Source organism: Acipenser ruthenus, chromosome 4 (assembly GCF_902713425.1).
Source record: "Acipenser ruthenus chromosome 4, fAciRut3.2 maternal haplotype, whole genome shotgun sequence".
NCBI lineage: Eukaryota > Metazoa > Chordata > Actinopteri > Acipenseriformes > Acipenseridae > Acipenser > Acipenser ruthenus.
This window is the reverse complement of record NC_081192.1, coordinates 101,148,691-101,162,528: the sequence shown is the minus strand read 5'-3', so window position 1 is coordinate 101,162,528 and position 13,838 is coordinate 101,148,691. Positions and strand designations below refer to the sequence as shown.

At 37.1% G+C, this 13,838-nt stretch overlaps 1 protein-coding gene across 6 annotated transcripts in view; it reads left to right on the top strand.

The window, feature by feature from the left end:
* The window catches only part of LOC117399699 (partitioning defective 3 homolog), a 365,908-nt gene that overhangs the window by 269,823 nt on the left and 82,247 nt on the right, over positions 1–13,838 (top strand). For all 6 annotated transcript variants that reach the window (XM_059023275.1, XM_059023276.1, XM_059023274.1 and 3 more), the window contains one exon: positions 8,794–8,922. In XM_059023275.1, coding sequence (XP_058879258.1) covers positions 8,794–8,922 — 129 coding nt within the window. The remainder of the gene's footprint in view (positions 1–8,793; positions 8,923–13,838) is intronic.

Here is a 13,838-nt window from a genome sequence, read left to right as displayed (position 1 = left end):
AGGTTCATTTACTGTAATTGTACAAGGTTCTTACCATTGTACTGTAAAGTACCTGCATTGACAAGAAAGAAACAAGTGTTAAAAACTGCATATGCAGGTGGATTTTTTTTACATTAAAAATGTGGTAGAAAAAAGCAAGAAATCAGCCATTTTAAATTGATGAGAATGTAAATTACAGAAGATATTTTCACTGGTGCATGGTACTTCCCACATGGTGTTTTCACAAAGTTCAATGGATTAGTTGTACTCTGTTTTACTCAGGGGAAAAAAAGGTATTTTTATATTTCATCATAATTTATCTACAGGAGCTCAATATAGCTTTCAATGTAGTTAAGTATAAAAACAGGTAAAGTAAAACAAAAAAATAAAGTAACTGGATACAGTAACAGATGCAATAACGCTTGTCAATACATAGAAATAAAATGGATCAAGAACAGAGGCCAAGCAACATTAAAAGTACCTGGCAAAGGATGCACAGTAAAATACATCTGTAACAAAAGGACTGATGGCAGTCAGCGGATAGATAACGAACAATGTGTGGTTTTCACCTTGTTTCAAGTGCCAAAACTATTGTTGTGACTGTGGCTGTACATAGTTTCTTAACTGAATGTTTGATTTAACAATGATTTATTTTCACAATGTATTTGATGTGCCTCCAGACATTCTAACAAATAAATACATTATAAAATATGCACTTTAAAGTAAATCTTATCTTAAGAGCTTAACTGTACAGAGTCGGATTCTCACTTAAGAAAAGCGTTCCCATGGCAAACATATATATTTAAGGGATACAGTGTAGATAAGTACTGCTGTACATGAAGGTGAAAACCGCCATTGGTTCTAAGACCAAACACAGATTTCAGAGACACTTCATTCTAAGGATTGGGGTTCAGGAGGATCAGTGTTATCTGCACAGCTTTAGTTTGTCATACAGACGAGAACCACTAACTATCAGTGAGAGTTGTTTTCACCAAGGAAAAGGATTCCCTTTTTCTTTTATTTTTTTTTCTTGGTTTTATTTTGGTTTTTGGCACAGTACGGCTCACTCGTTCTAGTAGAAAAAGGGGGGGGGGGTAATTGGGGCTTCTTTCCTTCATTACAAAAAGGCCTTTTTTATTTTTATTTATTTTTCACTTGCATCCATATACTATCTGGACTGATCCCATATTCCTTCATAGCACTTCCTTGGGCTGTTGGTGAGTTTTAAATAGAAACCCTCTGACATGCACATCACCGTTGCAGACTACAAACTGATGGAAAGGAAGCGCAGAGCATGACAGAACGAGCTCTCCTGAAACCCCCTTTCCCATGTTCCTCAGCATTCCTTCTTCAGCAGAATAAACACCGAAAAGCCAAGTGTCAGATACGATGCCTGCGTTTTGATCAGGGGAAAGCAAAACCCCTCTCCCTTTTACCAGGTCCAGGGAGGATTTCAGGTGCATGGAGAAGCTGGATTATGTAGGAATATGGGAGAATAAAACATTTTACAAAAATAAGTTTGATCTTTTACATTGGCATGTTATCCCCTCCCCCATTCACTGCATGCCCCAATTACTTATACTTGTGGAAAGCTGTCAGCTGTCAAAACTGCATTCTGTAGGCCCTCTGCTTTAATAAGAAAAACACAGGGGGTTGTCTTATTTCACTTCATTTACAGAGATAAAGGAACAGTATACAATGTGTTAGGAAAATGCATTTTAGGGATGTAACCAAATCATTAAACTTGGTAGAAAGACAAACATACATACTGAAAATCAGTTGGTTAGCAATTGCTATATAATGTTGTACTTCCACCCATTGCAGTCTTTGCAAATCCCTTGCTTTCATAAGGTCATCTGAGACAATGTCAGGCTTCCACTGTTACAGTGGAACCCGTATATTGCTGGTAAATCATCAAACCCAGTACACGTATAGTGAAAGATATCTAGGTTGATTAATACTGTAGCAGGTTAAAGACACTCTGTCATAATATAAAACAGTATACATTCAGAAAGTATGCCATGAACCATTTCAGCTTCATATTTTCAGTATTGTGGAAACTCCTTGGGACAAAATCTAAAGTCGCCCTTCACTTTGACCTGTGACCTAAGATGGCAGCCATAAGTGCTGGTGTTCAATAGAAATGAACCATTTCCCTGCCACGTTGTTTTTACCTCTGGACCTCTTTCTCACATATCCTTTGCACTTCATGTTTACAAACTGTTCAGTCTGATGTAAACATTCCCCTTCGATTCCGATTGTGGAGATGCTTTGTTTTTGTTAACAAACTCCCATGCCTTGTTATGTTTAATCCATAGAACACCCAAATGGATAAAGAAGGACAAAATCTACCAATATGGTCCATAGACACCAGCTACTGATGAGACCGGGCAGGCACCTACTGATGTGAAAATGCACAGCGATACAAATAAATAATAAACATAGTAATAAAGAAAGCTCTAGCAATACTATATTGTTTTGACAGCCAGACACTATTTCTGTTTCCTTTGGAGTGAGTGGAAAGGGTGGCCACCATGCTTGTTGTGGCTCAGGGCCAATGACCGCAAACTAACATTTTGTTTGTCTCAAAAGAAACCAAACAATAAGCAAACAGATGAAGCTAAAACAAAACACTGAGATTTGTTTCAAATTAGCAGTTGAGTACATATCTGCTGTCTTAATGTACGTTTCAGTTCAAATGCATAGTGAGGATGGGAGAATAAAACACATTTTAGAACAAGCATAATGTCTGATCCTTATATCTACATGTCTACCACCATTCACTGCAAGCCCCAATTACTTGGACATCGCTTCGTTGACAGGAGAGACAGTCACAGAAACTCCCATTTCTAGGTATGTTTAATCCAAGTAGGACACAACACAAGAGCAAGTTCAGAGCCAGCTCCCAGTGCGGCTCGTTTATTTACAGCTGTGGAAACATTTCGGGGTAATAGCGCTGCTATTCAAGAACACACTGGCTCATAATGTGACCCTTGGTACACACTGGGGGCCTTAGTCCTATTATTATAATGGATGTAATTTCTTAAACTACATTCCTCAGATTTCACCACTTCTGCACACATGTTCTTGTACTTTTACAGCCATAATTCTTTGGAAAAGAGAAAGAAAAGTCTTTTTCATATTTTAATTGGTGCAATAGCTTGATAAACTACATAAAAGCCTGCATTAAAAAAAATGCTGTGACAACAAAAGCTAAAATGATCTAAAAGCTGCATGATGATGGCGTTTGGGACGCGCCATGCAGGAATCCGTATTGTGCACAGGCGATTTTTAATCTCTATTTGACAGGGAAAACGCTGACTGACGTGGGAAGTTGTGGATAATGAGATCCAGGGGGGAAGATATAATCTTCAGGCAGCTGCAGATAACATTATCAAGTATTTTCATCCTCTCAGGTACGGTCCCTAGAACTAGCATTGTCAGAGAGCAGGTGTGCAATAATGATACCTCCATTAACGCTAGTTAACAATCATTAGGTCAAATATAGTATATAAGGACAAGGCTGTGTGCATAATTACAATTGAAGGTAGGTTCTTGGCTCAGGGAGTAGAAAGACTTAAGTTACCCCTTCAATTTTACTATTTATATATGGCTATCTTGCTCAGAGGCATATCTAAGCTTGTTCTTAATAGGGTGTTATCAAAAAGACAAGACTAAGCCTGGAGGTATCTCTCTGAGGAAAATCACCATTATAGTGTGCAAAAAAATAGCATTGTTTCACTCCCTTGGGAAACAACCTCTGTTCTCAAAAACATTTTTTTAAACGACTTTTTGAGCCTGCAATATTACCATTTAAATAGTCCTTTTTAGTTGACGTTGGCATAAGAGATGCAGTAATGGAATATGGCAGAAAAACTATGGCATGTTCCACAGGGCCTAGCTGCAAATGGGCTTACAAGAACTCTGAGAGAAAAAAAGGTTTCTTATTTTGTTTGGTCTTGGAATGGCATGAGTAAATAAATAGATGACTGTCCAATCACGGCCCTGGAGGGCCATTCCACTCCAGGTGTAACAGGTAAAATGGAATAGTTAACTACTTTAGGGTGTGAATAGAGGTTGAATAGAGGTCAACAAATTAAGAATAGGTCTGGAAAGGCCAACGTTGGCTCACCCCTGCTGTACACTGACCATGGCCCACCCTCTGTTGACCTTGTTAAGACGGTCAAAAAATGACTGTCGTCCTGTCATTGCTGTCATCAAACAATCTTTTCCAGGAAGTTCTGAATCATTTCCTTGAGTCTTTTCTAAGTGGTAAAGGGTTAAGGAAATTGGTCTAAAATACCTGAAAATGATTTCCTTTTAACTGAGCAGCACAAACTCTCTGACATGTGCGATCCTTTAGCAGAGTGACACATATCTCGCCTTAACTGATTTTTTTAAATTGTTGTTTTTAAACAATTCAGTGAATTTGTCTTGTGATGCACTGTGTCTATTTCAATAAGCTATTGCGTGAGTCTTGAGCCCTGGTGCTGTATTACCAGGGAGATTATATGGACTTTGATATTCTTTACGCCCTGTTCATGATGCCATACACAAAACAGAGCTCCTTAGCTTTTTTATTATTCCATAATATCTAAAAACTAGATTTATAAGGTACAACTATTAAGAAATGAAGTCAAGTAGACAAACGTTTCAGCTAGTGTACACTGAAGAAGGCACTAGCTAATAAGTGTGCAAACTTGAATTTACAAATTGCATTTTATTAAAACTTGGTAGCTTTGTAACAATGGAGTCATATTTAGATGCTGAAACACTAATACACTGAACAGTAACCACTAGAGATGCACAAACCCGTTTATTCAATCATTCAGGTGAGGGTCATTGGTGTTATTATTATTATTATTATTATTATTATTTGTTTATTTAGCAGACGCCTTTATCCAAGGCGACTTAGAGACTAGGGTGTGTGAACTATGCATCAGCTGCAGAGTCACTTACAATTATGTCTCACCCGAAAGACGGAGCACAAGGAGGTTAAGTGACTTGCTCAGGGTCACACAATGAGTCAGTGGCTGAGGTGGGATTTGAACCGGGGACCTCTTGGTTACAAGGCTGTTTCTTTAACCACTGGACCACACTGCCTCCTATTGATTGTGCTAATTTACCATTCCAAATGTAATTTACCATTCCAAATGTAACAAGTGAAGAAACAGCTGCTTGAATTGGTGTGGATTGCTGTTCTCCACAGAGTCCAAAAAAAGCAGAAATCACAAATCCAATTATAAAACCAGCTGATTCAAACCACAGTTCAGTGAAAACACTTAAAATAAAAAGGAGGACTGTCGCAAGTTTGTATTGCATCATTTGTTTTATTTAATTGAATCAGAATACGAGAGCTAAAGAGACCGTCACTGAATTTAACCTGCAATACAATGGGATTTTATTTATTTGTGATTTGACAGGGAGATTGCTGAATAGGTAGTCAAGTTATGGACTGACATCCTCATTTTCTTTTAAGAGGAAGTATGGTGTTTAGCGTAATTTATTTTACTGATCCATAGAGTTTATTTCAATCTATTTTATTATTCTAAACTCATATACATTCTTCTAGTTGAAGCAACTTCTAATAGGGTTGTTTTATTTATTTATGTATTTATTTTTTATTTGCATACACCGTCACAAGAAATGTTAATCAAACTACAGTAATAAGTAGAATCATGATTGCTCACCTTTGACCTTGTAGAGAGTTTCATTTAACAAAAGAAGCTAATAGAAATGTACAAGCTGACCCTCTTGTCATTCAGCCCACACAAAGCCCAATCAATCTCCCATTAGTATCAGGCTTATTCATGCAGAGATAGCAATGACATTATTCCTTATGGTTCTTGAGCTCAATGTAATTTGCAATCTGTAGCATTGTGGTATGAAACATTGAATGCTCTAAACTGCGTCAAACAGTTCATTATACGAGCAGTCGCAGGGGTTATAAAGCGCTGGCAACAGGAGGATGTCTAACTAATGCTGGTGTAGATCAACCCATTTCAAGGTTTATTTAACATGATGTTTCAATACAAAATGTATAGCAAGGCTGTGGCTGTCCCAAATGGCTGTAAATATAGCAGCGAAATCATTTGTATATACACTCTTTCTAGCTCTCCTGTTACAATTCCCCACATACACTATACATTAAACCGATCATGCACTGGATCCGACTAGCATTGATCGGCATGGCCATTTAAAAGGAATATGATGTAATGGTAACGTACTTCAAGCACACAATATTATAGCGGCAAATCTGATTGTATCTGCTGAAGGGATGGAATAGGGTACCATAAAAGTAAAATTATTAAGAGAGCGTTGGAATCGGAGCAGGTGAATTATGACTGGTCTTCCTCAAAGGTTATTGCGTAATTTGTGTAAGGTTGAAATCACTTTGTCATCTGCCCAATAAATCTTTATCTGCATACATATATAATTAACATTGACATTTTTATAATTTAAGCTGTGTACCATCTACATTTCTAGGCATTGTGTTTGGTTTTTAAGTAATCTTTTTATAGCAGCAGCATTTAAATTAGCTTCACGTTAGAATTATAGCCTGCTAGAATTATATAGAATAAAAGGAGATGGGGAGGCTTGTCACCAGTCTAATGATTAATGGTCTCATAGAGTTCTTTCTTTTTTTTTTGTACTGTGAACATTGCAGTGTTACAAAGAATGTCATGCTTTAATAGAGCCAATTGTTGCTTAATTAATCAAGTAATGTATCCCTATTATAAGTCACTAGTTCTAAATGTAATTTGATGGCTACGGTTCTGCAGACTGCAATGAGCTCCCCACAGTTGCATCATAATATAAAATCAAATCTTTGAAACTGTTTTTAAGGTAATATTTGTTTACTGTAATACAGTAAGAGCTGAGGGTACTATTCTAGGCCAAAGGGGTAAAAATGTAATAATATAGTTTTATAATGGCATGCCTCTTTGCTGTAAAGGTTGCTTGAGTTTGTTCTAAGCTCTTCCAGATTGTGTTGTGCTACTTGAAAACAAGGCTACTGTCTGGACAACCCAATCCCTAACTACAGTAGGTGGTCTCTTGCTTCAATTGCCCTTTGTAAGTGTGCCTGACGACTAACAGTTGCATTCATGGTTTAAGAGATTTTAAACTAATCTCATCTCACCGACAGGAAAGAATCCGTAACGGCAGTGCATCACACAACATAGCTATTTCCACCCATTACACTTCTGCACTTAACACACATTGTCTTCTGATTGTGCTTGCTTTGCTGTAATATGAGTCAGTCCTGTGGTTATAGAAAGAAGTCCATGGATGTTTTACTGTATATCTGCAAGGAGGCATATCTTTGTTTTTGTTCCAGAACAACTGAAGGATTTACTATGTAAATACAGACCTTTTTATTTTTTCACCTGTAGTGTGTGTGTTACCCAATAAAGACTTAAACATAATGCATCAAAACAAATTAATTGGCTAGATTGCTAGCAAGCAGTCCATTAGATGATTCTGAGTTTGAAGGTCATCTCTAATACTTTCCCCTTACGAGAAGATCTGATTTTCTCCTAAACATTTTAATCCACTGCTTAATTTATTTTAGCTTGTAACCTTCAGAACTATTAATCTTGTCCTTCTTGGTTGTGTTATGAATCTCAACACAGCTGGGACTGTCAGGCAGGAAGTTTGTGAGAAATTCTCATCCCTCAAAAAAAAAAAAGGGGGGGGGGGGGGGGGCTGTCTCTACTGAGATGAGTTTCTGTGTTTTGATGTTTCCTTATAACTGTATTGAAGTGCTTGCATATGCAGTCAGTTAACCACCACTATCTCCAAATGACAAGTCACAATAACATGGCTATGTAGAGCGGTCCTAGGTCTTCTAGCTATCTAGAGACACAGTTTGTATTAATCCAGCTCAGTGAAAGCTGAGCAATTAGTGAATGGAACTTGAGAAGTGTTCTTCTACTTCCATCATTTTCTAACACTCTTCAATGAGGCAGCGATACCATTCATTTATAGATCATAGATAGACTGCCAAAGTTTGTGATGCGTTAAGCATATTCAATGGACATTTTCCAGTCCCTGTACAATGCTGTTTTCCTCTCCTTGATGTGATTTTTTATTTATGCTCTCTCTCTCTCTGTCATGCTGTCATTAATATGGAAAGTTTTTGTGCAAAGAGAAGGTGGAAATGATAAGAGGCGGAAGGTTTCCTTGACCGTGCTTCTTTTCCACTTTCGATTTTGTTTCAACTCATTTTTGCTGAATAAAAGCAATCATTATTTAATCTAGATTCAGGGCATGGTTTTTAAACTGTGAGTGTTGGGAAAGGCAATGAACACCATGACAGTGATTCTCTTTTTTTTCAGTCATACTGCAAATTTTGTTTGGAAAGAATAACTAATAAAACCCATTACATTGATTTACACATAGTCTATTTGGGCCAAGATATTTGGCCTTGTGGAGTACTGTAATTATACACTCTTTTCTATTGTCTTTATGGAATTAACTAGTAACACATTCAGACAGCTGAATCATTGATTGATTTAATTATTTATCCGAAAGCACAAGGTGTCAATACACATGGCTGTCAACTTACTGTAGATCCAATTTTCAAGGGAGGTCAACTATCAGCTCTGAGAAAGTGGTCTTTTGTATTTAATTTCAGATTTATTTTAAGTAGGCAAAAACTAATTTTTCTTACTTTCTGTAGCCCCACTCAGTAAGACATTTACAAAGCTTACCATGGGTAAGGGTTGATTTTGTGAGGTTAAATACACATTCCGTTGGTTTGCTTGGTCTAAAAAGCATTTCACAAGATTTTCTTTCATATATATTTAACAGATTTGGCAAGTACCGTAAGGATGAGAGGCTAGGAGACAAAATGGAGCGCAGGGGGTCCAGTAAGATGAAGACTGAGGAGACACTGCCATCCGGAGAGGAGAGACTGCGAATGAAGCTGGAGCAAGAGCGGTGAGTGTTTGCCTCTGTGCTGCTGCTGCCTGAAAATGGAGAACATGCGACATGTACTGTGGAAGCATAATATGTCAAATATAATACTGCTTCTGAAGAAATAGAATCAGCTCTAGATTCAAACACACAGCCGTCAATGCCTGCTTATGGTTCTTTGTTTCAGCAGCGTGCCACTGTGGGTTGCTCCTTTTAATGGGTTTTACACTGTAACCACCCTGGATAAGGATAAGTATCACCAAGGTTGAGATACAGGACCATTTCATAGTGCAGGTTTGAAAGAGCGTCGATTAATCTGCCAAGTATCATTATGATCCGGTTACTTTATCCTGACCACCTAATAACCCCAGCTCTTAACTGGTTTGGAAGCAAGATCTTTCCATGAATCGCATGTACACATAACAGAATTCAACTGTTGTAAAAGTATAACTAAAAACGAGTGTTTCATTAAGTAAAGCTGTAATACTCCTAGAGTAACCATGGTACTTCTCTAAATGTCTTCATTTTTTTGGTTTGTCTACATAGTATAAAACTAAACAATGTAGAAGCTTCATTATACATGCACTGTGCCACCTGGTCTGCTGCAACACATTATTCTCTCCAAGGACGCTTGAGCTTTCCAGTGGCTGTCTCCTTTGTGTCTTGAACAAGTGTTTTTATGTGACGCAAAAACAAAAATGTATAGCATAGGCAGCCTGTTCTTTGTTTGTATTTTCTCTTGCATAGAAAGTGCATTTCTTGTATCATTTGTTCCAGTTATGGATGCCTTGCCCTACCTTTCTCTGCATTGTAAATGTGAACTGCTTTTGCTCCTGGCTTCCAGTTGAACTTGAAGCCTTGTACCTTTTAATGATGGAATACTTCTCGGAAACCGGCCCAGTAATAATGAATTTACAGGGTACAAGAGGTCTAGAATACAGATCCCCAGGGATCACAGAACCAGCGAGTTATCCATTAAAAAATAAATCAATTATTAGCATCATTTTATGAAGTTATTATACCTAATTACAGATTTTATAGTAAGATGCTTACAGTAGTGTTTTTTTATGGTCGTCTCCAAAGACATATTCTTGGATGGATTAGGAAAAGAAAGGAAACAAGTGCATCTTAATGCTGTTACAGTATGAAATTATAGATTGACTGGCTGGATAGCTCCATTATGTTACAAAAATAAATGTCTGGTTGTGTGCGAGTGATCGCAACCCAACCCAGATATGTGGGCGCAGAGATTGGGGAGGGGGCGGGGGGTAGAAAAGATGTTTTGAAAAGCTCTAAAGGATAATGTCAGTCAAAATATTAGGAAGTTTAAATTCTAATTCCTCAAATCAGACTGGATATTAGACGGAATTAAACAATTACTCTATTGCAGCAGTGTGGAGTAGTGGTTAGGGCTCTGGACTCTTGACCGGATGGTCATGAGTTCAATCCCAGGTGGGGGACACTGCTGCTGTACCCTTGAGCAAGGAAGGTACTTTACCTAGATTGCTCCAGTAAAAACCCAACTGTATAAATGGGTAATTGTATGTAAAAATAATGTGATATCTTGTAACAATTGTAAGTCGCCCTGGATAAGGGCGTCTGCTAAGAAATAAATAATAATAATAATAATAATAATAATAATAATAATAATAATAATAATAATAATAATAATAATATATTTTAATGGCTCAGGATAGGAGCTAAAGTGTGAAGTATAGAACCATACGAAATGTATATCGTGAAAAAAATAATATATTTTTTTATATACTGATATATACTTAAGGTATATAAAAAAGGTAAACTCTGGAAAACAGATGTCGTCAGCTGTATGTAATCAGTGTAAGAGCCAAACAAGCATGTTTATGTTGGATTTAATTGTAAAAATTACCTTTTTTTTAATATTTTGATGAATAATGCCTTTTGCAGCCAGAAGCTTTTTGTAACTTGTCTAAAGATAAGATAAACTGCAACTTTCCACGATATGGGTGTTATTCAGCAGCATACAACATGGAATGTAAAAGTTGTGTCATCAGCAGTTCAGCTTTGGTTTGGTTATTTGTTTCTTTTTTCACATTCCATCTTTTAAGTCTGGTGTTCAGAAAAGATATGGCAGCATATGCTACATAATCTGCCTAATTTCCCTCCAGTCGTAAATATGTTTGACAAGATGCAACTCTAATTTGCCTAGCTGCTCTGGTGAGACAGCTGGCTAAGGTTGTGTTGTCTTATCCTTATCTTTCTGGAACCACCTAGTCATTAAGCAGCTCCTTTCCTCATCCCTTGATCACAACCTCTTCCTGCCCTAAAAATAGAACTCCTTAATGCTAATTTCCTTCCTTTGTTTCGGTTCCTGTTGAACCCACACACACCGACATTATCATTTTTGCATTGGTTATTAGTTGGAACCTAAAACCCATAGGTGTTTGTTTTATCCATGTCCTTGTGGTAGGCTGTACAGTATGTGATGTGTTTTTCAGAAAGATGTTTTGTTGTTGTTCTTTCACTTGGCCTGCTGCTGCTTTAGTGTGGGCCGATTCCAGAGGAAATGACACATTTCAGGAGAGAGGATTATTGTGAGAATGCGGGTAGCAAACTAATTAGAAGAAGACATTAAAATTGAACAGATTTGTGCCTCAAGTATTCAGAAGTGTTCCAGGGAAGGTAATACGATCTTAGTGCTGTTTCATACCTAGATTAGTATGCTTATATTCAGAGGTGAAAGTAAGCCGGTACGGCCCGGTACTGTGTACCAGTAAAACATTACATTTTGTCAAGGTCATATTTTGACTTATCAAAACGATTGTTTAGGCTACATATTTTTTCTTTGTATTTTAAGTACTTTCCTGCATCCCAGGTTCTTCTTGGTTGTCCGATTTACTATTGAGGTATAAGCAAAATATCTCAGTCACTCAGGTCCAGCGAGCAACGCTGACTGCAAAAGGGGGTTCCGCATAGCTGACAACATTGAGTTTTCAAAATTAGGGAGCTTTGAAATCATAGTGGCCTGAATTGAAGTGAACACCTTCTAAGACAAAAGCATGCAACTATTCCACTTTATTATTATTTGGTAGAATGATACACTGCTATACACTGCCGCTTCTAATTGCTTTAAAAAGAAAAACTATCAAACAGAAAAAACACCATGAGATGCTTCACAATCAAATCGAACTATAGAAGGTAACGCCACTGGGAAGTAAGCATGTCTCGCATAGTTTAGTTCATATTTTGAGGAAACAAGGAGAGCAAAAACAGCCTTAATTTTTTGTCTAATTTAGGTCTAATTTATTACGAGAAAACATAACGATTTCATTCATTTTTTTTTTTTTACTGTTTTTTATTACATTTTATTCAGAACTGATTGAAAATTAAAACTAATAATTATGTAACACTGAAATGCCCTAATTTTGAAGTCAACATATTAACTTTTTATTTATTATTTCTTAATTGGGGGTTTTCTTAACCACCTGCACAGTTGTTTTTATTTGTAAAAATTCAGCCTGGAGCGGTTTGAAATTGTTTAGGTATAAAAAAGATCCAATCTATTAAGGAAGAGAGCTGTAAACAATCTGAGGAAATAACAGATTTTTCAAATCTTTCAAAGGAAATTTAGCTAAAGATAACTGTAATAATAAATTTAAACGCTTAACAGATTTGTGCCTCAAAACTATTCCCAGGGATGTGGTTGTTAATGGCTCCAGTAACGGCGACAGTCTTAAACTGCTAGTTCATGATTAAACACCCTTTAACTGCTGCCTTTGGCAACTCAGTTCTCCTCTGGACATGTCCAGAATGCACAAACCCAAAGGAAAGGCCTGTCTACACCTGAATATCAAGCATTTGAAATCTGATGGTTGTTCCTGTCTTGGCCTATTTTCTCTTTTGCATTACCACTCTGGTAGTGCCCAAGTGTAAAATTCCCACACACCTTTTTGTAAGGTTGCCGTTTTTGATTGTTGACCTAAAGTCGACCTCTCACAGCTTGGAAAGAATAGACATGGGCAGTAATTAAAGCTTACCAAGGGTACAGAGTCCCCAATGAAGAGCCTCTTACAAACAGCAGCTTGTCAAAATGTTGCTTGGGGGTGCTGCAGCCCATATGTTTGAAGAGAGAGAGGCATTTCTCTACTCATCTCACTTTTAGTGCCATGTCGATGTAAAAATAAACCACTAATGAACAGAAGCATTCTCTTACGTTTTCTTAATTATACAGCATCCTTTTTAATTAGGTGAACCTTGCAAATTCAGCACGAGAGGCTTAGTTACATTTTTTAATTAGCTTTTGGGCCCAAAGGTCATTTCGTAAGATTGTTTTATTTTATTATTATGGGGAGAAAAATGGAAGTTGAAACTAAATCTCATTGTTTGTTATGCTGGTATTTTACTGTATATCTTTAAAATCAATCTATAAATAAACATATTTTTTTAACTTTAAAGTATGTCTGTTTTTTAATTTAATCTTAGCAGTATTTACCAAGATTTGCAATTAGGCACTGTGTGTGTTTTTTTTTGTTTTGTTTTTGTTTTTTATTTTGTTTTTTTTTATAGAAATACATTCAACATTGCAGTCGTAGAAATACCACTCTACAAATAAGTAGATAAGTCAAATGTTTTCTTTTTTTCAATGGAAGATATATTTCTTTTGTAGGTTTTTACCTTCATTTTAAATATTGCAATTTGACATGATACCAGTGTGTTTGCCACTGTGCTGTCATGTGAAAGTGTTTCATGGGATCTTAAAAGCACACACAGTAGACCAGGCCTGATTCCTCTTCCTAGGGGTGTCCCTTTTTACACAGCTGCACTTCTCCTATCGGGGTATTGGTTACTGGAGCAGCACCAGAGCGTGCCCTCTATTGAGCCAACACCACCGCTTCCTGGGGCACAGCTGGTGTTCTTCAGAGGTTTCCTTTTCCAAATCCTGACCAGACCCAACCTTCCTA